The sequence below is a fragment of the Zea mays genome, chromosome 4 (genome assembly GCF_902167145.1).
Source record: "Zea mays cultivar B73 chromosome 4, Zm-B73-REFERENCE-NAM-5.0, whole genome shotgun sequence".
In the NCBI taxonomy this organism is placed as follows: Eukaryota; Viridiplantae; Streptophyta; class Magnoliopsida; order Poales; family Poaceae; genus Zea; species Zea mays.
The window spans coordinates 36879155-36907000 of record NC_050099.1 but is presented as its reverse complement, the minus strand read 5'-3'; the positions used below and the strand labels follow the sequence as shown (position 1 = coordinate 36907000).

The window sequence follows — 27846 nt, the reverse complement described above, 5'->3', positions numbered from 1 at the left end:
CCAGCTTTCATGGCTTTACAATATCCGCTTCTTTTTCCTTTTGGAGAACGTGGATTTCAGATTGGAATTATCTACAACGGTGTTAATCCATCAGAAAAAAATACAAGGATTCACATGACCATGCAAGAGTATTATTGCCACCAATTTCATTACAGAAAAAATCAACCCAATCCATATTTATGTTACGGACTACTATCCAGTCAAGCAAAAGTTGATGCTCGAGCTTGTATTGATGAGAGCAGGATAGATTACATATTACAAAATCAAAAAAATTACGCATGGACACAATTCAAGGTATAACAGATGCTATTAGTCGTGGATGCACAAGTGGCAATGAGATGGGTAAAACAATTATTTTACCTGCATCACATATCGGCGACAGACGTTATATGATACAAAACTATCATGATAGTATTGCGATCTGTCGTGTTCATGGACCACCAGATTTCTTTATCACTTTCACCTGCAATGCAAATTGGCCTGAAATTAAAGAGAGCTTATTCGAGCCTGGGCAAAATCCTCCAGATAGATCTGATGTGATCGTACGAGTTTACCACATGAAACTTCAGGATATGCTTCATGATATTAGATCTAAATCTATTTTTGGCCCATGCAACGCAGGTACAAAAACTTGATCATTTACTATCTACACAAAAAAACATATTCAATTACATATTTATATATTCTCTTTCACTAGATAAACAAAACCAAACATTAGGTAACTAAATACATTCAATTAGTCTGCGATTATGCTTAAAACTACTTACTCACTACTTTGTACAATTTGTTCTACCTACTGCAGTGCTTTACACTACAGAATTTCAAAAACGTGGCCTTCCTCATTCCCATATTATATTTTGGGTCTCAACTGATACAACACAGCCGACCCCAGAACTCATTGACTCTTTTATATCTGCTGAAATTCCAGATCCAAATACTGATCCACTTGCATATTGTTTGGTTGCCGAACATATGATACACGGTCCATGTGGTCCACTCAATCCAGGTTGTCCCTGCATGAAAAATGGCAGATGTTCAAAAAACTATCCAAAAGAATTTCATGAAACTACATCATTTGATAGCCAAGGGTTTGTTGTCTACAGGCGTAGAAACAATAACAGATATGTTATCAAGTCAGGCAACAAACTCGACAATAGGTGGGTTGTACCCTACAATCCAGCACTCATGAAAATTTATCAGGCACATATAAACATTGAGTGGTGCAACAAAACAGTTTTTGTTAAATACCTCTTCAAATATGTGACAAAAGGTCCAGACTGTAGTAAAGCTTACCTACAAAAAATAAGAAATGGTGAACAAACCCCATATGACGAAGAGACAGAAGCAAGGAATGAGGTCAAGGAATATTTAGACAGTCGATATTTATGCGACAAAGATTCATGCTAGCGTGTTCTAGGTTATGAAATCCATAGACACTATCCTGCTGTTGAAAGAATGCCAGTTCACCTACCAAATGAGAATTCAATCACATACAATGCAACATCAGATATGTCTCAAGTACTATCTGAACCATTACTACACAAAACAATGCTTACTGAATGGTTTACTACCAATAAAGAAAGGGAGGACGCAAGAGAGTTAACTTACATAGAATTCCCATCAAAATGGCGATGGGAAGAACGAACAAGAAGCTAGAGACCAAGAGGAACAAAGGAAGGCAAAATTGGTCGTATCTACTATGTACATCCATCATCAGGAGAAAGATATTATCTTAGAATGTTGCTATTGAGTGTCAAAGGTGCACAGAGCTACGAAGATCTACGAAAACATAACGGTGTGCTACACCGCACCTTCAAAGAAGCATGCAAAGCTCATGGTCTTCTAAACGATGATCAAGAGTGGTATAATGCATTTGATGAAGCAGCTAAATGGGCAACTTCGAATCAGCTTCGACAACTTTTTGTGACTATGTTGCTATTTTGCGAAGTTGGAGACGAACACACATTCTTTGAGAAAGTTTGGAAATTACTAGCGGATGACATTCAATACAACATGCGCAAAACAATGAATCACCCTACATATCAAATGGATGAACATCAAATAAGGGATCACCTAATAGACCAACTTACAATTCTATTCAACAAATGTGGTGGAAACATAAAGGATCACAACCTACCTCCAAAAAGTGTATCTTCCCAAGCTTTGCAGAGAAATCGGTTCATCGAAGAAGAATTGTTTTATAACATCAATGATATGTTGACCCAATCATATGAATTACAATGTAAATTGAATACACAACAGATGAATGCCTTTCAGTCAATTATACAAAATGTACTCTCTGATACACCAGGATTCTTCTTTGTTTCTGGTTATGGAGGCACTGGGAAGACATTTTTATGGAAATCCATTATAACATACTTACGAGCACAGAAAAAAATAGTACTTGCAGTTGCATCTTCAGGAGTTGCGTCGTTGCTACTACCTGGAGGTCGTACAGCTCATTCTCGTTTCAAGATTCCTTGTGATTTAGATGAAACTGCTATCTGCGATATTAGGAGAGGTACAATGCTCGCTGAATTAATTGAAGCAGTTTCATTGGTGATTTGGGACGAAGCTTTCATGACACATAGAGCTGCGTTCGAAGCTCTAGATCGCACTCTTCGAGATTTAATGTCAACAAATTCACATAAAGCTATGACAATTCCCTTTGGCGGAAAAGTTGTTGTGTTAGGAGGGGATCCTCGTCAGATCTTACCAGTAATAGAAGGTGGCACTCGCACACAGATTACCAGTGCTGCAATTACTAACTCACCTCTATGGCATTCAGTTACTATTCTACAATTAACAGAGAACATGCGACTTTCATCACCTAATTTACCAGATGAAGTGAAAAATGAAATTGCTCTTTTCAGCAAATGGACATTAGACATTGGTGAAGGAAAGATTGAAGCATCAGCAAAAATTGGTGAATCAGAACCTTCATGGATCATAATACCTTCTGATTTTCTGTTAATGCCAAAAGACAACAATTTATCTATTTTGGTACAAAGTACATATCCCAACATTTCAGAAAATTATAACGATTCTAAGTACCTAAAAGCAAGAGCAATCCTAACACCTACAAATGACATGGTCGATTCAATCAACGAATACATAGTGTCTATAATTCCTGGTGACAATAAAGAATACAGGAGTTGTGATACAATTATCAAGGGTCCAAACACAAATGATGAATACGACTTATTGTATCCAGTGGAGTTCCTAAACTCGCTACATGGTAACAACTTTCCACAGCATCTACTTGTGTTAAAGAAGGGTGTGCCAATAATGCTCCTTAGAAATCTTAACCAATCCGAAGGACTATGCAATGGCACAAGACTGATTATTACTTTATTGGGAGATCTGGTATTAGAGGCAAAGATAATAACGGGAATTCACTCTGGGAAAATTGTTCTCATTCCAAGAATATGTTTACCATTGAAGAACTACAAACTTCCATTTGTTTTGGAAAGAAGACAATTTCCTGTTAAAGTATGTTATGCTATGACAATTAATAAAAGCCAAGGACAGACACTTACAAACGTTGGGATATATCTCAGAAGACCAGTTTTCACTCATGGCCAATTATATGTTGCTATATCACGAGTAACATCAAAGCAAGGATTAAAAATATTGATTGAAGATGACGATGGAAAACCAAGCAATGAAACAAAAAATATAGTCTACAAGGAAATATTTTCACGCTTTAGTAGCACAACTTTATAAACATTATAATCCTTACCATACTATGTACAACATAATATTACTATTAGGTATTAAAAATTGCTTCTTGCTATAATAATATTTTTTGTTGGCCATATCTCTTTCATTTTTTGTGCTCTTCGTATTATTTGAAACATATAGCATCTATCTACATTAGTAAATAGCAACACATGTTGATTGCATATCCAGTTAAACTTCAAAACAAAATACGAGTTCTTCTGTCCAGCTCTATTTATAGAATAATTCTAATTTGTATCCCTTTAAATCTAAAAAATACTTTAGTCAACTCTATGCAAGTATTTATTCACCAATCTGCATTGCCTGAACATCAAAGGATCCTCACTACTTATTCTTTACATTTTTCATAAACAGGCATGGAGTTCACGCTTATCCCAGATTTAGTTCCACAAAACAGACATGCTGTTATAAAGGTGTATGTCTCAAGAAAATGGATTTTCCGTGGTGCAATGGACAACGGACCCATACATCACATTGATCTTGTGTTGATAGACAAAGAGGTGAAAAAACAACGCCATAGACTTGTTATCTTGGAATTCTTAGCTATTACACTTATACTCTTTTTTGCCTCTATTCTACAGGGTCATGGCATCTGCGCTGAAATCCCTAGAAATCTAGCTGAAGAAAAAGGATCCATCATCGAAGAAAATAAAATATATGAGATCAGCAGATTCAGAATATCTTCAGCAAGACTAATGTTCAAACCTGTTCACATGGACAAAATGATCCACTTTACGTATCACACAATTATTAATGCATCACTTGATACTCCACCGGCATTTTCAAGATATGTCTACCATCTAACTCCATTCGATCAACTTGAATCTTATATTCAAAAGAATGAATACTTCCTTGGTAAGTTTGTCATATCAAAATTATCTACAACTTATTATTGCCATACTTTTAACTGACCTATTCTACGTTTTTTTATGATAATGTCTTATCTATTGCTATGATGTATTAGATGTACTCGGAGTTATAACTCAAGTGAGTGCATTGAAACCAGTCGGAACACATACCCAGGAAAGCTCAAATGTCATAAAAGAGATCATAATAAAAGATATCAAGTATGAAACAACTACTCTCATACAACACAATTTTCTACAAATGTTCGAATTTTATATTCACCATGTAACTACAATATGCAGTGATATCACAATGAGAGTAACCCTATGGGCAGAAAGGGCTAGAGCTTTTAAATTAGAAAATGTTTACGACCCTCTAGAGCAAAAGCCAATTGTCACACTCTTTGTGGGTTGCCTAGCCAAAAATTTCCAAGGTAAATACAAATCGGATCAACATTGTCTTCTTCTCATTTTTTCATACCAACAACACCATACAAAACAAACTTTATAAAACTAATTTAGGTTTTTTTTTTGCTATGATAAACTATAGGTATATACTTAAATGGTGGAACAGCATGTAGATGGTATTTCAATCCAGATATCAGAGAAGCTGCTCCTTATTATCAAAGGTCTGTCATCTCTGCCAATAAATTATCAACCAAATTCTTTTGCTTTTATGTACTTACAAACATAAATTCTGTGTAGGTTTGAATCTCAGAAAATCAAACTACATATATCATCAGAACAGGAACAACTATATGTTACAAAAGAAACAAATGTAGAACACAAGACCTTGCATGAGCTTCTTGAGTTGCATCCATATGCTTTTCCGGTATGACCACGAATTTTTTTTACAAACTATTACAATGACCAACTGAATGTATTTTACATATAATCTTGCACTGCCAATTTTGTAGAAACAAGGATATCAATGCACAGCTACAATCATAGAAGTACCTACAACAAGTCGTTGGTGGTTTCCAGCTTGCACAAAATGCGGTCGAGCATGCAAACCGCAAAATGGTGGTTACTATTGCCCCTACTGCAAATCAGAAGCGTACATACTAAGGTAAGCCTATTAAAGAATAACCAAAAACAGTAACCAAAATCTTGCATATAAAAATATCAACTGATTTCAATCTGGTCTAGGTTTATTGAAGATCGCATTTCTACTAACAGAATTCCATTTTCTACTTAGAAATATTTAATATTGTACTGCATTTATTTCTATAAAACAATACTTTAGATGCAACACTAACTGTTTCAAAGTATGGCATGCTTCCCTCATTATTCCAGTACCCTCCAATGCAACAATCGCTAAAATTCCTCTTTTAAATTCAATTATGCTGCTACCTCTTCACAGTCACACATTAGGCTTAATTTGTTTTTTACATTACATTACAGGTATAAATTAACATTTATGGGATCCGATGGAACAGCAACAGCACAAATGTTCTGCTTTGATACTGTAGCACAACATGTAGTTGGCAGATCCTGTGAAACAGTTCTAAAACAAGTCACTGAAGCAGCGCCAATACCTCCAGATCTTGCACAAATAGTATCCTTAAAATTTACATTTCGTGTAACAGTATCAAACCAGACCTTCTCTCAACGAGAGCAGCGACCCACTGTGTTACAAATAAATTCTATAGTCGCTGTACATGGAAGACAGCGCTCTCTACCAAAAGGAATTCAAACCATCATAGATCAAGGTCCCTCAACACCAAACAAAGAAGCTACACTCAAATTATTAAAAGAATCACCTTCTACTTCTATGGAAAGATTATCGACAAAATTATTAACAGATGTAAGCTATTTCTTCAAAGTTTCTTTTATCAGCATATAAATTAATACAAAAAATTATACATATTGTGTTTCTCTTATATTTTAGGTTGGCAGAAAACTCACATATTCAACACAGGCTGAAGACATCACAAAGTACTCATTCCTATATTTACATTTAGATACACAAAGCTTTCTTAGTGTATCTACACAAAAAAATAACTTATCCTATCTGCAGGTCTCAAATCTTGGATGCACCACAAGAAACCAATGCAGACAAGGTTAGAATCCCCTTTTCCATTAAGAAAATAGTATCCTGGAAAAAACTATGGAAATCTTTATCTAAACTGAACCTACAACTATGATTACCATTTTCCTCCAAAACTGATTTATAATTACATTCCAATATGAAAAATAGTAATATGAACTACTTAAAGTTTTCCTTCCTACAATTCATTATCCCCTTCTTTTATTTTGCATACCATTTTTATACTAACAAGAATACACTACCAACAATACTACCATAGATTCAATATTGTATCAATTCTATCTACATCATATAAGAGTGGCTGATGTGTCTTTGTCCCCAAGAGTGGTATATCACAATGTCTCCCTACTGTTGTATACACGTATTAATATTTTTTTCATACCACAAGACATTCTAAAGATCTAACAGATCTCGTTGACATCATTAGATAACACTTTCTTTCGGTCAACCAGGTTATCTAAACTCTCTTCATTTCCTTAGTCTCCATAGAGGCATAGAGTGGGACTATTGATTCTTTATCATCTTTGTTTTAATGCCCCAATTCGTACGCTTTTCTATATGCTTACACTAAAAATGAATCAAAAATCAGCAAATGCTTTCACAGATCTTGTTTCAATAAAATACTAACTACATTTACATACAATTGACATATTCTATTTAAACTATTGCAGGAAGTTCCTGCTGACAAGGACAAAGAGATCGAACCTAATCTTCGGTCTCCTCCAAAAAGGTAAACTTCTATACACTTATCTAATACAAGTCAAGAATATCAATTGTTCTTCATATACTTTTAGGACAAAACACAAATTTATGCCTTATATTTCGTAATAATCAGTAAATTTAATAATGCTCTAAATTTCATTCGACAGGCACAAACAAGAACCACTAATAATCAAGGATTCCACGGAACCAGAACACCGCCAAGAATGATATGTGCAAGCGTATAGAATTAGTTCAAAGAATAGCTAATGTCTACATTCTGTGCAACCTCTTTTATAACCCTAAAATTGTAGTACTAACAACAATACAATCAGTTCGTATGGCCTGGCTCGTTTCTCTGTAGGGTAGATTGTCTTTCTAAAAGAGCCATTAAGACTAAATATTATTAGCTTGTATAATTAATACTCAGAACCTAATGACTGCTTAGTGCTCTAATTATTGTATATATTTTATTAAATCTGGCTTCATCTCTGTTAAAAAAAATACCATGTGATGAAATGCATAAATTAATTTCTTGGACGAAATCATTTTAGACTCCTTAAAAATTATGTTTTTGGTGATATCCGAACAGCAGCCGGTCTGCAAACATTTTTTTCCTGAGCAAGAGGGTATACGAGTTATCTCTCATCAAATTGGAACAGGGAGTCAATATGCAATGAATATGTCAATAAGATTTTTTTGCCAATTATATAAAATTTACTTACTCACAAATATGTACTGTAATATTTTTAGCAATTCATTTCTCAAATGTCTACTACGCGCGCAAAGCGCGCGAACATCACTAGTATTACATAATCACATAGACATATATATAGTCAATTAGCATTCCACAATGATAATCCATATATCACATAAACACAAAGCACCACAACTAGTTCACAGGTTTTGTCACACATCTTATTGTGTTTTGCTTATATTTGCAAAAAAGACCTTTACAAAATCATTCATAAAGAACTAATGCTTCAAGTGATTCACAAAAGCCTTCACAAAACCACTTCCAAGCTTCTTTATACCCTATTGTTTTAAGCCAAAAGCTTTCATTGTCCAACATGTCCTAGAAAAAATTACAACAATTAGTAGCATGTTGCTGCTACATCGCAAATAAAAGTACATAACTAACTTGCATGTAAAGAAGCTCATTTGTTAATAATAAATACCTCCAGCACACACTGTTGTTGCCTTGTTTACCTTCTTTAGCCGATGCAATCAAGATTACTCATTAGAGAATAGTAGCATAAATAAGATGAGATATACACTATTACTTTCTTATATGGCCATGCAACCGACATCATGTAAGCATCGGCTACAGTTTCCACATTGACACAAGGTTGAGACAAAATTGTATCAGCATTTTGCACACAAGTGACAATAACTTCACAACATTGCCTTCTCGGGGGTTGGCCTCCAACTGTGGTGCTCTATTTAGTTGAAACAATTATCACTTTAGTCAAAGGCAAATCAAATCTTATTATGGCATATAATATGACATATTTTCCAATCCGATGCAAGTGATTAAGAATAATTCAGTTCATTGTATTGAATGTTTATGAAAATAAAGGTAGAAATGAATGAACCAAATGAGAATATTACAATACCATCATGTTTAGAGTGTGGTGGGGAAGGCGAGAATATTACAATAATAAATCATGTTTAGAGTGTGATAGCATGATACCATACATAGGGGTAAAACTAACTTAAAAGAAGACATAAATATCACATTATTGGATGGGTCGAGGCGAGGGTAGTGGGGAAGGCGAGGCGTTCGAGCTTCGGCTTGTCTTCCCACCAGGCATGAAATTCTAGGAGGGTGCGAGTGAGCTCATCATCCGAGATAGCGTACCCTTGTTCATGAAGCAGCTCCAACATGGTGCAGCACGCTAGGAAGAGGTGGTGGCTCTCTACGCTGGTCGTGCGATCGAGCATTGTCGATATGTAGGCGGCCACCATAGGGATGACGTCGTTTTCATCATTGTCGACAACCTAGGTGGAGTTGTTGGACGCATGTATGGCCGTGGTGGCCATGCTATCCGCCGATTCCATGGTCAGCACCAACTGATGGGAGGGGCGAACTGGTATGTTTCCATTTTTACTCTTAATTAGGTTGGGTGCATCAGGGTTTTGGGTTGGCGCTCGGTACCAACCTTTTAAAGTTAACCCTTTTTTGTTAAGACAATTATATATTGGGGTGTGGATATAAGGCGAGGCTGGCAAGCAAAGCGGGGCGCGTCTATGGGACTATGGGCGTTTAGGGTTTGGGTTTGGCCTTTTGTGATATGTGTTGTATTGAACCCTACCTCTATAAGAACCCACCCTAAGTTGTTAAATCTATAGATTTTTAGCGAAAAACGAACCATGGCTACAAATGTATTTAGCAACTAACCATCAGTATCTAAAGATTAGCAACCAACGGTTGGTGCTTATTAAGAGACGCTAAACCTGAAACATGGTGTAGTGACATGTCTAGTCTAGCTTCCACCCAAGTTATAATCACATGATTTATTATTTTTTCTCAAAATGTATGACTTCATATATTGATGGAGTAGATCTTAAGCAAATTTGCAAATTCTAAGTAAAAAAATAAGGGTCCATTTGAACATGTCATTAAAGGTTTGACGTTTTCAAGAAGTGGCACTACCCCTCCTCCAGTAATTCGGTTAGTACCAAAATATGATGTCCTTGCCGTATCAAATACGCTACTTTGTATTCCCAATAAGTCCTTTATGTCGCATGCACGTAGGGGTGGTAATAGATCATGATCTAAATGTTTCTTCACAATTCGTCTGAGCCCTTAATTAATTTTATTTCAAAAGCGAATAGAAATGGAGCTCGATCCCAATTCGATCTGATCCTTAAATTTTATAGTGTAAAACTTAGAGAAAAATGTCACCCCTACATGCATGTGTCTCTCCCTCTCACTTTTAGACGTGGCTGCAAGCATAATACATAATACTCAACATTTAGCATGAGCAAGGTATTAGAAGAAGGTTGATAAAGATGGAGGTACATCAAATCTTAGACGTACCTTCCATGAGCAATGGGAGTGTGATCATGTTGATTGTCGGGTAGCTCGGAGTTAGGCAGAGGCCGCTCCACTAGGCTTTGGCACCTTTGAGGCAAAACTTAGTGTTCCTAAAGAAGGTTCAAGAGCAAGTCATTTGAATGTCAATTGAACCATACATAACCATACTCTGTGGCTATGTTTTAACATATTTGTTAGTTATTTTATATGTTGTTTTTCAATGTCTTTCCCACTGTATAAAAATGTTCTATATATAGTCTACAGTTTCTAAAACATGCTTCACATGCAATAGATGACATTCTACCCTTATTGTGGAGGTAGATGAAAATTCCAACTTCTTATGGGACAATTCGACCTCCTATCTCCATATTAACATAAAACAATTCTATTAATACTTAAATATGTCTACAAAAGTTTAAAAGTTTGTATGAAAGCATGTGTTTGGTAGTATGGTTGCCATAAAATTTTTAGTTGATTTTAATAAAGGTGAAAATTCATCGTTCATGAAATGGATAAACCTTAAGAGCTAGATTGAAAACTCAAATCTTCTTCTAAATTATAGAACATTAAGGGCTAGTTTGGGAGCCACAAAACCGGAGGGATTGGAGGGGCTAAAATCCCATTCTTATTCAAAATTTACCCCTCTAATCCCTCCGGCCTTGGGCTCCCAAACTAGCCTTGAGGGAAAAATAAAATAATTTCTCTCTTAATCCCCTCCAATTTCGAAAGGGTTTTGAGTTTCTAAACTAGCCCTAAAATAGTTCATCATGGAAGAAACAACTTTTGCAAAGGGATAAAATAGATTTTATAGAAATAGGTTAAAAATATAATATAGAAAGAATGTTTTTTAATAATGATCCTTAATATTTTTATTTTATTTTTTTGCGTGTGCCTAGAGAGGGTTTAAAATCAAAGTTGATAAAAATATATTCAAAATCTGCTTTTTAAAAAGTTAAAAACATTTCTTTTATTTTCCTTTTTCTTCCTTACTCTGGGCCACTTCGCCTTGCGGCCTAGCCCGAAGCCTCCTTTCCCCTTTGCCCATAGGCGCTCGCAAGCAGGAGGCCCACCCGGGACAGTACCACTGTACCAGCCCAGCACAGGCACATCCCCCCACCGCAACGGCGCACAGCTCTTTGGCAAGTGGGGTCAATGCGTCAGCGCCAGGCTTGTTTTTCAGTGACCTGCTACACTACAGGTCATCCCCACTCCCCAGTAGGAATATAATCGAATTTGAGACAGACATGTGCTATAGTGCCATATTTATTTTTATATTTTGTTTCTTTTCATATTCGGATTTCATATTTGGATTAGAAACGAATATTATCGAGTTATGTTGGATAAAATTTAAATGGATATCGATATCTTAAATATTTAACGTTGAAAATATATATATATATATATATATATATATATATATATATAATAAATCGAATATTGATCAGATATTGAAAATCCGAACTCGAATATGGATCAAATCTCAATGCTCTTGGACGAATCGAAATTCAAATACGAATAGATATTTACATCCCTAGTCGTCCCTTTCCCATGGTTCATCTTGTTCAAAAATAATTAGAGTTAGATTCTTGTTTTCAGTTTAGTCCCTAAGGTCTCTAGTTTTATGTCCGCGGTCAGCCTTTTAATTTCAGTTTTTAATATCTAAAATGCAAAAATATTTTCATCTATTCACACATATGCCACTGGTGTTTTTCAGAATAACCATCAGTAGAAATCGATTTGATTTTCACTAGCGGCCGAGCTAGTTAAACTGACAGTGCAAGTCAAGCAATTTTTCGCGCGGAATGCGCGTGTGTGCTACGCGGTGCCTGGGAATCGAACTCGTGACCTCACCCTCGCGCGAAACCTCCTCTACCACTCTGCCTATTACGTGTCTTATGCTTAACCTACAGTTTTGAACTACAAAGTTGAATAGCTTTTGAAGTTCTATAACTTTTATTTTGATACTTTTTTCTATCCGAGGTTGTTTGCAATTTTGAATTTGACAAACTCGGATGCATATTTTGAGAGATGAGATTATTTCAAATAAAAAAGTTATCAACTACAAAGTTTCATAACCTTTTGAGATTTACAACTTTTATTTTGATGGTTTTATCATCCGAGGTCGTTTGAAAAACTCAAAAAATTAAGGATAAAAATGATTTATAGGGCGGTTCCTTAAGAAAACCGCTAATAGAAATCGATTGGAAGTGACGGTTTTCTTATCGAACCGTCTGTAGAAATATGATTTCTAGTGATGGTTTTCTTAAGAAACCGCCACTACAAATAGCACTGACGGTTGATAACCGAAACTGCCTGTAAAAATTATATCCTACCGCACGCTTTGAGCTCTTTTCTACTAGTGTTTTAACCACAACTTATGTGTTTTTGCTCCCATTAAAGTGTTTTTCGTGTTTTAACCACAACTTATGTGTTTTTGCTCCCATTAAAGTGTTTTTCGTTTCTACGAGTTTGTCTCAATGAGTAGAATTTTTCTATAATGTGTTTGTCTATTTATTTATTGTATTGGTGTGTTGTTTTCTAATTAAATGTATGTTATTGTATGATTTGTTCCCATTTACAATGTTTGATGCTGGTAATGAGGACAAGTGTCCGAGGAAGTTGAACAACAAGAGTTTGAAGAAGGCAAGTAAGTGTCTTTGACCATATTCTTTACCCATGCGCAACTTTAATAAACTTTATTTATTTTTGCACGTGTTTTAATATTGTAAATCCTAAGGACTCACTTAGCCTTGTCAAGCATTCCTTGTATCTAGGATTTTATATAGGTAGTTGTAGTATACTTAACTATTCCAACCTGCAAATAACATCATGATATATGATGTGTAATCTTGACTAATATTTTTTATTAATGCATAATGATAAAATAATTTTTAACGGCATGGTTTATGTTAAGGGGAAATGAGTACTTGGGCCCTTCTTTTTTGGTACTCATGTCAACCCTCCGTAAGATCTTGTTCATGGAGACCGTCCAAGAATTACTGTATAACCTCAAGCTACATGGCTTTGTCTCTTGATATAGTAGCAGGCCTTCTGCTAATAGTGTGACAACTTAGGCCTTGTTCGTTTACGTCGGATTGAACCCGGAATCGTTTCAGTTGATCAAAGTTTATATAAATTAGAGAAGCAATCCGCCTAGGAATCGTTCCGACCCACCAATCCGACACAAACGAACAAGGCCTTATTGGGTAGGCGCAAAACGTGGTCTAGGTTATTAGTGACGTGTTTGGTTACGGGATTGACTCTATCCAGAACCAGCTCAGAATGATTTAATTCCTCATAGGATCTGATGGTCCTTTCTTTATGTTTGGTTAGGGGATGGAGTGAATCCATTTTTTCTTTGTTTTGAGGAACCAAGTCCTGCCTATAAGACTATATGGGTGAGCTAGAGTATTTCTACAGCTTTCGAACATGCCCTACACGCTAGAAAGGTCACCGTCGCCTAGCAGAGCAAAAAGCAAGAGCAGTTTTATCCTGGTCAATAGCAGACGGCAAAATCAACAGAAGAGCAGACGACATACAATTAAAAAGGTTGCAATTTTATCCACTTTCTTGGCAGAGCAAACGTCAAGAGCAGATGTGATACAATTAAAAAGGTTGCATTTTTATCCAGCATACATAAAATTGAAAGTTCTACCATAGATAAAAGGCTCAATCTTTAGCATACATATCATACAATCTTCAGCATACCTACCATAGATAAAAGGTCCAACATACATACCCAGTATTATTCAGCATACATCAAGAAACTTAAAACGGTTCTTCAGGGATCTAAAGGCACGCTCATCAATAACCCGTAGTTGTGAATGCCTTAAATTAAATAATTCCTTCTCGTTTTTCTAGCCTGTTATCGTTACCCCACTCTTTTAAGTGGTATCGGATACCGCGAAAAGGTGGTAAGAACCACCAGCTTTGCACCATAACCATAGTCAAGCAGCAATACCATGATGGCATGATAACATCGTTAGGGAATGATTTATCTTATGGTGGTTGTAAATTTTAAGTGGTATTGTTAATTACCTTCAGGGACTACAAGACCATTCTACCTTTGTAAGGCATCAACTAGAATGACGGCATCATGTGCCGAACCCTCCTAACCAACCAACACATATGTGAAGCGAAGGTCAAAGTCTACTGCAACCATCACATTTTAGGTTCTGAAACTCTTTCTATCTCGAAAAGCTGCTTCGCGAGACTTGGGGACACTAGCTCGTACGTGTGTACCATCAAACACACATATTTCATTTAACTATGGAAGCTCAAACCGTAACAGATACATGAGTACAAATTTGTTGTGGAATCAAGTTATCTGCCAATACAGACTAAACATGTAGAATCAAGTTATTTGCTGGAACAGTCCGGAGCTTGATTCTTTGTTGTAGCTGCAAATACAGATTTTGTGTTGGTCCTAATTAATCCACATCTATGCCAATACAGGTTATCTAACAAGCATCAATCTTGGTGAACGATACAGGTTATCTAGTAATGCAGGTTATCTAACAATATAGGTTAATCTAACAATACAAGTTATCTAACAATATTATCATGTAAGAACGGGCTGCTTTGAAAGATTATCATGTAAATATGCAAGTTGCAAGGGGTGGACGTCTGATTTTTATGTGGAACAAGTGATTCATGTAAGATTTTATCCACAACTCCTCTAAGGCGTAGAGCCTGCGTTTAAATAGACAGGCCCGAAAGAGCTAACTGGACTCTGGTGTAGCACAATTTCCATCCCCGAGTTGTTTACTCCCTAACTTAAAGCTAGCTAGGCAGATGTAAGTTAGAGGGAGAGGACAAGCAAACAAGAGTTCATCCATCAGCCAATTGAAAGTGTTTGTTTGCTGGAAAAAGAAAAGAATTAGCCTGTTCTTCCCACGCACCCACCCAAGTCATGGTGAGCGGCCGACATGCCGCTTGACAACCTAACTCGATGCATTTGCATTATTATGGTTGTCGTGGGTTCGGCTACGTTGGGACGGTCTGTGTTGGGTTCGGCTGCCGTGGGAATCCTTAACTCCAGATCAGAAGCCGAAGGCTATGGCCTGTGGGTGGTGGCACAAGGACGAGTGTCACCTAATGACGGCGTGTGCGACAACGTCGCCTTAGGAGGGTACTGAGCTGGCAGTCCAGTGGGCTCCTCTCACTGGAGCGTGCGAAGATTGGAGCTGCAAAGCGGTACGATGGCGCCGTGGTGGGGGTGTTGTAGGCAAGCAAGGAGAGAGGAGGGAGGAGACAGGATCTCACCTCAGAGAGGAGGAAGGAGATCAGAGGAGCTCACCTTAGGTGGGACCGTCGCTGAGGCGAGATCCCCTCGGGGTCGCGCAGCCGCCGCCCCAGAGGCGAGATGCGAACTGTAGCGAGGTCGTCCGATTGATTTCGAGGAATGGGTCGCGGTTAAACTGTATTTTGGAATGAGTGGATGACGGAGGGGTCGGCTCCATGACGCTAACCAAGCAGCGTTGTAGGTTCGGATACAGGTTCTGATCATTCTAGATCATTCGCGTCGCTAACCAAACACGTAAGTTTATGGGTCTTGATAGGGAGGCTTCAAGTCTAACTTGGTCTACCTATATATGCGATGAAGCAAAAGGGCCTTTAGCTGAGTTGGTTAGGTGGTCTGAGTAGCACTCCTCAGGTTCTGGGTTCGACTCCCCGTGGGAGCGAATTTCAGGCTGTGGTTAAAAAAATCCCCTCGTCTGTCCCACGCCAAAGCACAGGTCTAAGGCTCAACCCCTGTCGTGGTCGTTCTCACATGGGCTTTGATGCCGCTGTGTATGAGTGGGGCAGGGGTTCAGGGGTTTTCTCGACCTGTGTGAGAAGGTCTTCTTCTTAATACAATACCCGGGGGCTGTCTTACCCCTCGCAGGTCGAGTTTTTTATATATGCGATGAAGCATTAGATTTCTCTTCGTTCAGTGGAGAAGTCTGTTGTGTTGAAGCGCTCTTTGATTGTCTTGATTTCCTCAAAGTTAGTACTTAATGAAGCTAGGGTATTATGGTATTTCTGCTTGTATACTAATCCGTCCTATTGTAACCCTGGAGTATCTGATTTTATCCTTTTAAAACCGTGTGTGACATTATGGAAGATGTAGTTTCATCTAACTAACAGTTGGCCTTTAATTTCCACGCCAGATGATAGAGAAGGTTGAAAAAGAAAAGAGAAAATCTCTTCAATGCCATCAAAAGCTATAACAATACCTTCAATACCATCAAAAAATATGTGTTCCCTTAGATACCATCGTTTTAAACTTTTTATCCTTTAAATGTCACCCACGTCAGAACGGCAGGGAAACGACGTTAAAAGGGAGTGGATGTCTCCTGAATAAAAGATGCCATTTATGCCCTTGCTTGAACACGCACGGATACGGTAGGTTGAGTGAAACCTAGGCGAGGCCGCATCCAGATCTGCGTCCGGCGAGCAAGACAGCGCAGCAGCGGCTATCGCGGGGCGTCCCGGCGAGCTAGACAGCGCGGAGCGCAGGGCGTCCCGGCTAGCAGTCCGAGCAAGACAGCGCGGCTCCCGCGGGGCGGGGCGCGGCGGCGGTGGCCCGGCCTGCAGCAGCAAGCCGGACAGGCATCCCCGGCAGGTATTGTAGACCACGATTCACGCATTTGCTATTGCCAAGAAGTCATGGCAGCATCAGATTGGCTTCCTGTTGGGTGAGTTTTCATTTTTCTTCTCTTCTTCCACTTGTTCTTGGAGATCTCTTGTTCTTGTGCTTGGATATGGTGCTAGAAACGTTAAAATCCGATGTAGCAGCATATATTTGATGGTTCATTCATTAACAGGATGGGCCCTAAGTCAAGTTATTTGCTGAAGATCAGACTTACTGGTAATCCTAAAAAGCATAGAAAGGACTTTTCATACTTTGAATGCAGCAAGGTTGTAGATTCCGATTTACGCAATTTTAAGGATCTTGTTCAAGAAATTGTTGATCAGTACCCGCATGGATACAATGAGACAGTGCATGGTTTTTATTATGATGTTGCCCAAAAAACCTTCCCACAAATTAAAACAGACCAAGAACTCCTGAAAATGTTTAGCAAACATGTTGACAGCAAGATAGTGCTCATGACCATTACATACACTGAGCCCATCGATGTTGTCCCAGTCCCAGAGTGGTGCTACATTGAAGAAGATATCACATGCATACCTTCTTTGGCTTGTCCATCTCTACCAACAGTGAGCCAAATAACCGAACCTATAACAAACTTCCCACACAACCTTGTACAAGTGAACCTAGCACATATAACAATGACGATGATGGTTATTTGGCAAATCCTGAACCTCATAATGAACATGTTGGTGTTGATGAGGAAGGCTTTTACTTGACTGCTGAAAAAATTGCGAGTGAAGAGAGTGACTCTGAGTCTGATTCTGAATCTGATGAAGAGTACGATGAAGAGGATGGGTTAGTTGGGAAAGATCATGTACCCCTATGCCTATTTGAAAGGGAAATGTGCCCTTGGGGCCATTTCTAAGTATTTTGGTGATTGAGTGCCAACATAAGTGTTTTTGTGTTAATCTATGCAAAGTGGTGGACAAAGTGCAAATCAAGTCAAAAGGTATGTTTCTAGACTTAGTGCATTGTTTTATGGACTAATGTACTGTGTCTAAGTGCTGGAAACAGGAAAGATTGAATTGGAGAAGAGATGGCTAAGTTCAGCCAAGTTCAACGCAGTCTGGGTGCACCGGACAGTGTCCGGTGCGCCAGGCTGGCTCAGGCGAACTTGTCGCTCTCGGGAATAAATTAACGGCGTACGACTATAATTCACCGGACTGTCCGGTGTGCACCGGACTGTCCGGTAAGCCAACGGTCGGCCGGGCCAACGGTCGGCTGCGCGATCTGCGCAAGACACGTGGCCGAGCCAACGGTCGGGAGGGGGCACCGGACTGTCCGGTGTGCACCGGACAGTGTCCGGTGCACCAACAGCTCCAAGGCTGCCAACGGTCAGCTTCGCCAAATAAGGAAGGGAATCCGCACCGGACAGTGTCCGGTGGTGCACCGGACTGTCCGGTGCGCCAGGCAACAGAAGGCAAGAATTGCCTTCCCGGATTGCTCTCAACGGCTCCTAGCTGCCTTGGGGCTATAAAAGGGACCCCTAGGCGCATGAAGGAGAAAACCAAGCATCCTTTGAGCATTGTTGATCACTCACTCTCCATTCTTGCGCACTTGTTCGACATTCTTAATGATTTGAGCTCCATTGTAGTGTGAAACTCGTGATAGTCTCTTGAGCTCAAGTCTGGGTCTTGTGTGTGCATATTTGCTGTGATCTTTGTGTCTTGTGTGAGTTGCTCATCCCTCCCTTACTCCGTGCCTCTTTGTGATCATCAAAGTGTAAGGACGAGAGGCTCCAAGTTGTGGAGATTCCTCGCAAACGGGATAAGAAAAGAAAAGCAAACACCGTGGTATTCAAGTGGGTCTTTGGACCGCTTGAGAGGGGTTGATTGCAACCCTCATCCGTTGGGACGCCACAACGTGGAAGTAGGCAAGTGTTGTACTTGGCCGAACCACGGAATAAACCACTGTGTCTACCTGTGTTGATTCTCTTGTGGTTATTGTGTTTCGCTAAGACTCCTCTCTAGCCACTTGGCAATACTGTGCTAACGTTTAACCCAGTTTTTGTGGCATTAAGTTCAAGTTTTACATGATCACCTATTCACCCCCCCTCTAGGTGCTCTCAATTGGTATCGGAGCCATTCTCTTCGAGAAAGGGACTAACCGCCCGAAGAGATGGATCCTAAGGGCAAGGGGATTGTGATCAATGACAAGGAGAAGGAGTCATTCGTCAACGAGCCCAAGGATGACAAGCCTACCGACTCGGGCTCGGGTCACAAACGCAAGGATGGGAAGAAGAAGAAGACAAGGCGCATCAAGGAGATCGTCTACTACGACGACAGCGACGAGTCCGCTTCTTCCCAAAAGGACAACGACGACAACGACTACGAGAGAAGGAAACCGGTTAATTCAAACTTTTCTTTTGACTACTCTCGTATTCCGCAAAGTACAAATGCTCATTTACTCTCCATTCCACTTGGCAAACCTCCTCACTTTGATGGAGAGGACTACAGATTTTGGAGCCACAAAATGCGTAGTCACCTGTTCTCTCTCCATCCAAGCATATGGGAGATTGTGGAAAGTGGAATGAAATTTGATAGCTCGAATAGTCCTATGTTTATCAATGAACAGATTCATAGAAATGCACAAGCTACTACTGTGTTGTTAGCCTCTTTGTGCAGGGACGAGTACCATAAGGTGAGCGGCTTGGACAATGCCAAGCAGATCTGGGACACCCTCAAGATCTCTCATGAGGGGAACGACGTCACCTTACTCACCAAGATGGAGTTGGTGGAGGGCGAGCTTGGAAGATTCGCGATGATAAGGGGCGAGGAGCCGACCCAAACATACAACCGGCTCAAGACCCTCATCAACAAGATAAGGAGCTACGGAAGCACACGATGGACGGACCACGACGTCGTCCGTCTAATGCTAAGGTCCTTTACTGTACTTGATCCACATTTGGTGAACAATATCCGTGAAAATCCTAGGTACACCAAGATGTCGCCCGAAGAAGTTCTTGGGAAATTTGTATGCGGGCGAATGATGATCAAGGAGGCGAGATATGTCGACGACGCGTTGAACGGTCCAATCCATGAGCCTCAACCCATTGCTCTCAAGGCAACAAGGAGCAAGGTGGCGCTACCCAGCAAGGTGGTGCAAGTTGAGGTGGCCGGGCTCAATGATGAAGAGATGGCCCTCATCATCAAGCGCTTCAAGACGGCGCTAAAGGGTCGCAAGGGGCAGCCAAGCAAGACCAAGACAAAGGGGAAGCGCTCATGCTTCAAATGTGGTAAGGTTGGTCATTTTATTGCTAACTGTCCCGACAATGATAGTGACCAGGAAGAAGGGAACAAGAGGGAGAAGAAGAAGAATTATAAGAAGGCAAAAGGCGAGGCACATCTTGGCAAGGAGTGGGACTCGGATTGTTCGTCGTCCGACTCCGACAACGAAGGACTCGCCGCCACTGCCTTCAATAAGTCATCTCTCTTCCCCAACGAGCATCACACTTGCCTCATGGCAAGGGAAAAGAAGGTAAGCGCTCGTAACACTAGTACTTATGCTTCTTCAAGTGAGGATGAGTCTAGTGATGATGATGAAATAGATTATTCATGTTTATTCAAGGGTCTAGATAGAACCAAGGTGGATAAAATAAATGAATTGATTGATGCTTTGAATGATAAGAATAGATTGCTAGAAAAGCAAGAGGATCTCTTATATGATGAACATGATAAGTTTGTAGAAGCTCAAAAATCCCTTGCTTTAGAAATAAAGAGGAATGAAATGCTTTCTTGTGAATTGTCTACATGCCATGACTCTATTTCTAGTTTAAAAAGCATAAACGATGACTTGAATGCTAAGTTAGAAATAGCTAATAAATCGACATCTTGTGTAGAACATGTTGTGGTTTGCACTAGGTGTAAAGATTTTAATGTTGATGCTTGTAGTGAACACCTAGTTTCAATTTCTAAATTGAATGATGAAGTGGCTAGTCTTAATGCCCAACTTAAGACTAGCAAAAGTGAATTTGATAAGTTAAAATTTGCAAGGGATGTCTACACGATTGGTAGACACCCCTCAATTAAGGATGGACTTGGTTTCAAGAGGGAAACCAAGAACTTAACAAGCCATAAGGCTCCCATCCCCGCCAAGGAGAAAGGGAAGGCCCCTATGGCTAGTAGTGCTAAAAAGAACCATGCTTTTATGTATCATGATAGGAGACATGCTAGAAACGCAAATAGAAGTTATAATGCTTTTGATTCACATGTTTATGATTCATATGCTATGTTTGCTTCTAGTTCTTCCTGTATGCATGGTAGAAATGTGCCTAGGAGAAATGGTGTTAATGTTCCTAGGAAAATTAATGAACCTTCTACCATATATCATGCTTTAAATGCTTCCTTTGCCATTTGTAGAAAGGATAGGAAGATAGTTGCTAGAAAATTAGGGGCAAAATGCAAGGGAGACAAAACTTGCATTTGTGTCCCTAAGACAATTGTGACTAACCTTGTAGGACCCAACAAGAGTTGGGTACCTAAGACCCAAGCCTAAATTTGACTTGCAGGTTTATGCAACCGGGGGATCAAGCTAGATTATCGACAGCGGATGCACAAACCATATGACGGGGGAGAAGAAGATGTTCACCTCCTACGTCAAAAACAAGGATTCCCAAGATTCAATAATATTCGGTGATGGGAATCAAGGCAAGGTAAAAGGGTTAGGTAAAATTGCTATTTCATCAGAGCACTCTATATCAAATGTGTTTTTAGTTGAGTCTCTTGGATATAATTTGTTATATGTTAGTCAATTATGCAATATGGGATATAATTGTCTATTCACAAATGTAGATGTGTTTGTCGTTAGAAGAAGTGATGGCTCACTAGCTTTTAAGGGTGTATTAGACGACAAACTTTACTTAGTTGATTTTGCAAAAGAGGAGGCCGGTCTAGATGCATGCTTAATTGCTAAGACTAGCATGGGCTGGTTGTGGCATCGCCGCTTAGCACATGTGGGGATGAAGAACCTTCACAAGCTTCTAAAGGGAGAACACGTGATAGGTTTAACTAATGTGCAATTCGAAAAAGATAGACCTTGTGCAGCTTGTCAAGCAGGCAAACAGGTGGGAAGCTCTCATCACACCAAAAATGTGATGACCACATCAAGACCTTTGGAGATGCTTCACATGGACCTATTCGGACCCGTCGCCTATCTAAGTATAGGAGGAAGTAAGTATGGTCTTGTTATAGTTGATGACTTTTCCCGCTTCACTTGGGTATTCTTTTTGCAGGATAAATCTGAAACCCAAGGGACCCTCAAGCGCTCCCTAAGGAGAGCTCAAAACGAGTTTGAGCTCAAGGTGAAAAAGATAAGGAGCGACAATGGGTCCGAGTTCAAGAACCTTCAAGTGGAGGAGTACCTTGAGGAGGAAGGGATCAAGCACGAGTTCTCCGCTCCCTACACACCACAACAAAATGGTGTGGTAGAGAGGAAGAACAGGACACTTATAGACATGGCGAGGACGATGCTTGGAGAGTTCAAGACCCCCGAGCGCTTTTGGTCGAAAGCCGTGAACACGGCTTGCCACGCCATCAACAGGGACTACCTTCATCACCTCCTCAAGAAGACGTCGTATGAGCTACTAACTGGTAACAAACCCAATGTGTCGTATTTTCGAGTTTTTGGGAATAAATGCTACATTTTAGTGAAAAAGGGCAGGAATTCCAAATTTGCTCCCAAAGTCGTAGAAGGGTTTTTGTTAGGTTATGACTCAAATACAAAGGCGTATAGAGTCTTCAACAAATCATCGGGTTTGGTTGAAGTCTCTAGCGACGTTGTATTTGATGAGACTAATGGCTCTCCAAGAGAGCAAGTTGTTGATTTTGATGATGTAGATGAAGAAGAAGTTCCAACGACCGCTATGCGCACCATGGCGATTGGAGATGTGCGGCCACAGGAACAAGATGAGCAAGATCAACCTTCTTCCTCAACAATGGTGCAACCCCCAACTCAAGATGATGAACAGGAGGTGTGTGATCAAGGGGGAGCACAAGATGATCTTGCAATAGAGGAAGAAGCACAACTGGCACCTCTAACCCAAGTTCGAGCAATGATTCAAAGGAATCATCCCGTCGACCAAATTTTGGGTGATATTAGTAAGGGAGTAACTACTCGATCTCGATTAGTTAATTTTTGTGAGCATTACTCCTTTGTCTCTTCTATTGAGCCTTTCAGGGTAGAAGAGGCCTTGCTAGATCCGGACAGGGTGTTGGCCATGCAGGAGGAGCTCAACAACTTCAAAAGAAATGAAGTTTGGACACTGGTGCCTCGTCCCAAGCAAAATGTTGTGGGAACCAAGTGGGTGTTCCGCAACAAACAAGACGAGCACGGGGTGGTGACAAGGAACAAGGCACGACTTGTGGCAAAAGGTTATGCCCAAGTCGCAGGTTTGGACTTTGAGGAGACTTTTGCTCCTGTGGCTAGGCTAGAGTCCATTCGTATCTTGCTAGCATATGCCGCTCACCATTCCTTCAGGTTGTTCCAAATGGATGTGAAGAGCGCTTTCCTCAACGGGCCAATCAAGGAGGAGGTGTACGTGGAGCAACCCCCTGGCTTCGAGGATGAACGGTACCCCGACCACGTATGTATGCTCTCTAAGGCGCTCTATGGACTTAAGCAAGCCCCAAGAGCATGGTATGAATGCCTTAGAGACTTTTTAATTACTAATGCTTTCAAGGTTGGGAAAGCCGATCCAACTCTTTTCACTAAGACTTGCGATGGTGATCTCTTTGTGTCCCAAATTTATGTCGATGACATAATATTTGGTTCTACTAATCAAAAGTCTTGTGAAGAGTTTAGCAGGGTGATGACGTAGAAATTCGAGATGTCGATGATGCGCGAGTTGAACTACTTCCTTGGGTTCCAAGTGAAGCAACTCAAGGATGGCACCTTCATCTCCCAAACAAAGTACAAGACCTGCTAAAGCGGTTTGGGATGAAGGACGCCAAGCCCGCAAAGACTCCGATGGGAACCGAGGACACACCGACCTCAACAAAGGAGGTAAGTCCGTTGATCAAAAAGCATACCGGTCTATGATAGGGTCTTTACTTTATTTATGTGCTAGTAGACCGGATATTATGCTTAGCGTATGCATGTGTGCTAGATTTCAATCCGATCCAAGGGAGTGTCACTTAGTGTCCGTGAAGCGAATTCTTAGATATTTAGTCGCTACGCCTTGCTTCGGGATCTGGTATCCAAAGGGGTCTAACTTTGACTTGATTGGATATTCAGATTCCGACTATGCTGGATGTAAGGTCGATAGTGAAAGGGAAATGTGCCCTTGGGCCATTTCTAAGTATTTTGGTGATTAAGTGCAAACACAGGTGCCAATATGTGAAAATATGCCCATGGATGGACAAGTTGCAAATCACAAGTAAAGGTATGTTTCTAAGCCTTAGTACATTGGTTTTGTGTACTAATATCTTGTCTAAGTGTTTAGAAACAGAAAGAAGAAGAAGAAGAGAAGACTTGGCTGTGTACAGCCAAGGGGCTGCTTCGGTCTGGGGCACCGGACTGTCCGGTGGTGCACCGGACAGTGTCCGGTGGTGCACCGGACAGTGTCCGGTGCGCCAGGCTGCCTCGGCCGAAGAGGCCGCTCTCGGGTTTTTCTCCGGCGACTTCGGCTAAAATTCACCGGACTGTCCGGTGTGCACCGGACTGTCCGGTGTGCACCGGACTGTCCGGTGAGCCAACGGTCGGCCGGGCCAACGGTCGGCCGCGCGATCGGCGCGCGACACGTGGCCGAGCCAACGGTCGGAAGGAAGCACCGGACTGTCCGGTGTGCACCGGACTGTCCGGTGCGCCAGATCTGCAACGGTCGGCAACGGTCGGCTTCGCTTTTTATGGAAACAAATCAGGCACCGGACAGTGTCCGGTGTGCACCGGACTGTCCGGTGCGCCACGAGACAGAAGGCAAAGATGGCCTTCCAGATTTGTTCCCAACGGCTCCTAGCTGCCTTGGGGCTATAAAAGGGACCCCTAGGCGCATGGAGGAGCACACCAAGCATTCCTACAACTCTTCTAAGCACCAAGACATCAATCTCACGCATTCGTTTCATTGTGATAGCATATAGAGCTCTTGTGGAGTTGTGAACTCTTTGTGTTGCGTTGCGGGCTCTTGTTGCGACTTGTGTGCGTGTTGTTGTTCTGATTTTCGAGTCTTGTGTGCGTTGCTCATTCCCACCTTACTCCGTATTTCTTTGTGAACTCAATTGTAAGGGCGAGAAACTCCAAGTTGTGGAGATTCCTCGCAAACGGGAAAAGATCAAAGGAAAGAAAAACACCGTGGTATTCAAGTTGATCATTGGATCACTTGAGAGGAGTTGAGTGCAACTCTCGTCCGTTGGGACGCCACAACGTGGAGTAGGCAAGTTTTGTACTTGGCCGAACCACGGGATAACCACCGTGTCAACTCTGTGATTGCCCTCTTGTGGTTATTGTGTTTTGACTCCTCTCTAGCCACTTGGCCATATTTGTGCTAACACTTAACAAGTTTTTGTGGCTTAAGTTTTGAAGTTTTACAGGATCACCTATTCACCCCCCCTCTAGGTGCTCTCAGATAGGAAGAGTACATCGGGGACGTGCCAATTCTTAGGAAGGTCCCTGGTGTCATGGAACTCTAAGAAACAAACTTCTGTTGCCCTATCCACCGCTGAGGCTGAGTACGTTGCCGCAGGACAATGCTGCGCGCAACTACTTTGGATGAGGCAAACCCTCCGGGACTTTGGCTACAATCTGAGCAAAGTCCCACACCTTTGTGATAATGAGAGTGCTATCCGAATAGCGGAAAATCCTGTTGAGCACAACCGCACAAAGCACATTGACATCCGGCATCACTTTTTGAGAGACCACCAGCAAAAGGGAGATATCGAAGTGTTTCATGTTAGCACCGAGAACCAGCTAGCCGATATCTTTACCAAGCCTTTAGATGAGAAGACCTTTTGTAGGCTGCGTAGTGAGCTAAATGTCCTAGATTCGTGGAACTTGGATTGATTTATAGCATACATGTGTTTATGCCTTTGATCATGTTCCTTATGCATTTTGTTGATTACTTGTGGTGCTCAAGTTGTACATGCACTCCCTGGACCTCACAAGTCCTTTGCAAGTGATGCATAGATTTAGGGGGAGATGTGCTACAACTTGACCCTTTGAGACTAACTGTGTGCTTGAGTTTGCCTGATTTAGTCTCGAAGGTGGATTGAAAGGGAAAAGGTGGACTTGGACCATGCAAGACTTCCACTGCACTCCGATGAAAGAGTAACTTTTTTCCAAGTTCATCTTAGTGCTCTTATTGCCTTTTTACTCTTAGTTGAAGATTTTGGTGAGGCAATGGGGTTAAAGGGCCAAGATTGATCCCGTTTTGGTGCTTGATGCCAAAGGGGGAGAAAATAAAGGCCAAAGCAATAAATGGATCAGCTACCACTTGAGAATTTTGAAAATAATAGAATAGAGCTTCTGTTTTGTCAAAATACTCTTATTGGCTCTTTTTGTCAAAAGTTGGCCTCCTGTGGGGAGAAGTGTTGATTATGGGAAAAGGGGGAGTTTTTGAAATCTTGAATCAATTTCTCTTGGATTGACTCTCTTTATGTCTTAACATGTGTGTTTGACTTAGAGATAGAAATTTGAGTTTGATTTGCAAAAACAATCCAAGTGGTGGCAAAGAGTGATCCATATACGCCAAATCTGAATCAAAACAACCTTGAGTTTTCATTTGCATTGATATTGCACTTGTTCTAGTTGCTTTATGTTGTGTTGGCATAAATCACCAAAAAGGGGGAGATTGAAAGGGAAATGTGCCCTTGGGGCCATTTCTAAGTATTTTGGTGATTGAGTGCCAACACAAGCGTTTTTGTGTTAATCTATGCAAAGTGGTGGACAAAGTGCAAATCAAGTCAAAAGGTATATTTCTAGACTTAGTGCATTGTTTTATGGACTAATGTACTGTGTCTAAGTGCTGGAAACAGGAAAGATTGAATTGGAGAAGAGATGGCTAAGTTCAACCAAGGTCAGCGCAGTCTGGGTGCACCGGACTGTCCGGTGGTGCACCGGACAGTGTCCGGTGCGCCAGGCTGGCTCAGGCGAACTTGTCGCTCTCGAGAATAAATTAACGGCGTACGGCTATAATTCACCGGACTGTCCGATGTGCACCGGACTGTTCGGTAAGCCAACGGTCGGCCGGGCCAACGGTCGGCTGCGCGATCTGCGTAAGACACGTGGCCGAGCCAACGGTCGGGAGGGGGCACCGGACTGTCTGGTGCACCAACGGCTCCAAGGCTGCCAACGGTCGGCTTCGCCAAATAAGGAAGGGAATCCGCACCGGACAGTGTCTGGTGGTGCACCGGACTGTCCGGTGCGCCAGGCGACAGAAGGCAAGAATTGCCTTCCCGGATTGCTCTCAACGGCTCCTAGCTGCCTTGGGGCTATAAAAGGGACCCCTAGGCGCATGAAGGAGAAAACCAAGCATCCTTTGAGCATTGTTGATCACTCACTCTCCATTCTTGCGCACTTGTTCGACATTCTTAGTGATTTGAGCTCCATTCTAGTGTGAAACTCGTGATAGTCTCTTGAGCTCAAGTCTGGGTCTTGTGTGTGAGTATTTGCTGTGATCTTTGTGTCTTGTGTGAGTTGCTCATCCCTCCCTTACTCCGTGCCTCTTTGTGATCATCAAAGTGTAAGGACGAGAGGCTCCAAGTTGTGGAGATTCCTCGCAAACGGGATAAGAAAAGAAAAGCAAACACCGTGGTATTCAAGTGGGTCTTTGGACCGCTTGAGAGGGGTTGATTGCAACCCTCGTCCGTTGGGACGCCACAACGTGGAAGTAGGCAAGTGTTGTACT

The 27846-nt window shown here is 41.0% G+C and overlaps 1 protein-coding gene across 1 annotated transcript; it reads left to right on the top strand.

Moving 5' to 3' along the window:
* The first annotated feature begins 278 nt into the window (after nt 1–278).
* Nucleotides 279–7813, top strand: LOC103653098 (replication protein A 70 kDa DNA-binding subunit B). Its single transcript, XM_023302293.1, has 15 exons — nt 279–621; nt 2312–2521; nt 2789–2926; nt 4096–4241; nt 4323–4596; nt 4706–4808; nt 4890–5020; nt 5137–5215; nt 5292–5418; nt 5504–5655; nt 5991–6393; nt 6478–6524; nt 6607–6649; nt 7308–7366; nt 7506–7813. Exons 1-15 carry the CDS (start codon nt 279–281, stop codon nt 7564–7566), a joined length of 2316 nt encoding a protein of 771 aa, XP_023158061.1. The 3' UTR covers nt 7567–7813.
* Nucleotides 7814–27846: the final 20033 nt, after the last annotated feature.

Bases quoted from the DNA above. Each gene is read 5' to 3' on its own strand.
- LOC103653098 (XM_023302293.1), top strand. From the start codon at position 279: ATGGACACAATTCAAGGTATAACAGATGCTATTAGTCGTGGATGCACA. The intron at 2,522-2,788 runs GTACAATGCTCG...TATGGCATTCAG, and splicing joins TATCTGCGATATTAGGAGAG to TTACTATTCTACAATTAACA. The intron at 4,597-4,705 runs GTAAGTTTGTCA...ATGATGTATTAG, and splicing joins AAAGAATGAATACTTCCTTG to ATGTACTCGGAGTTATAACT.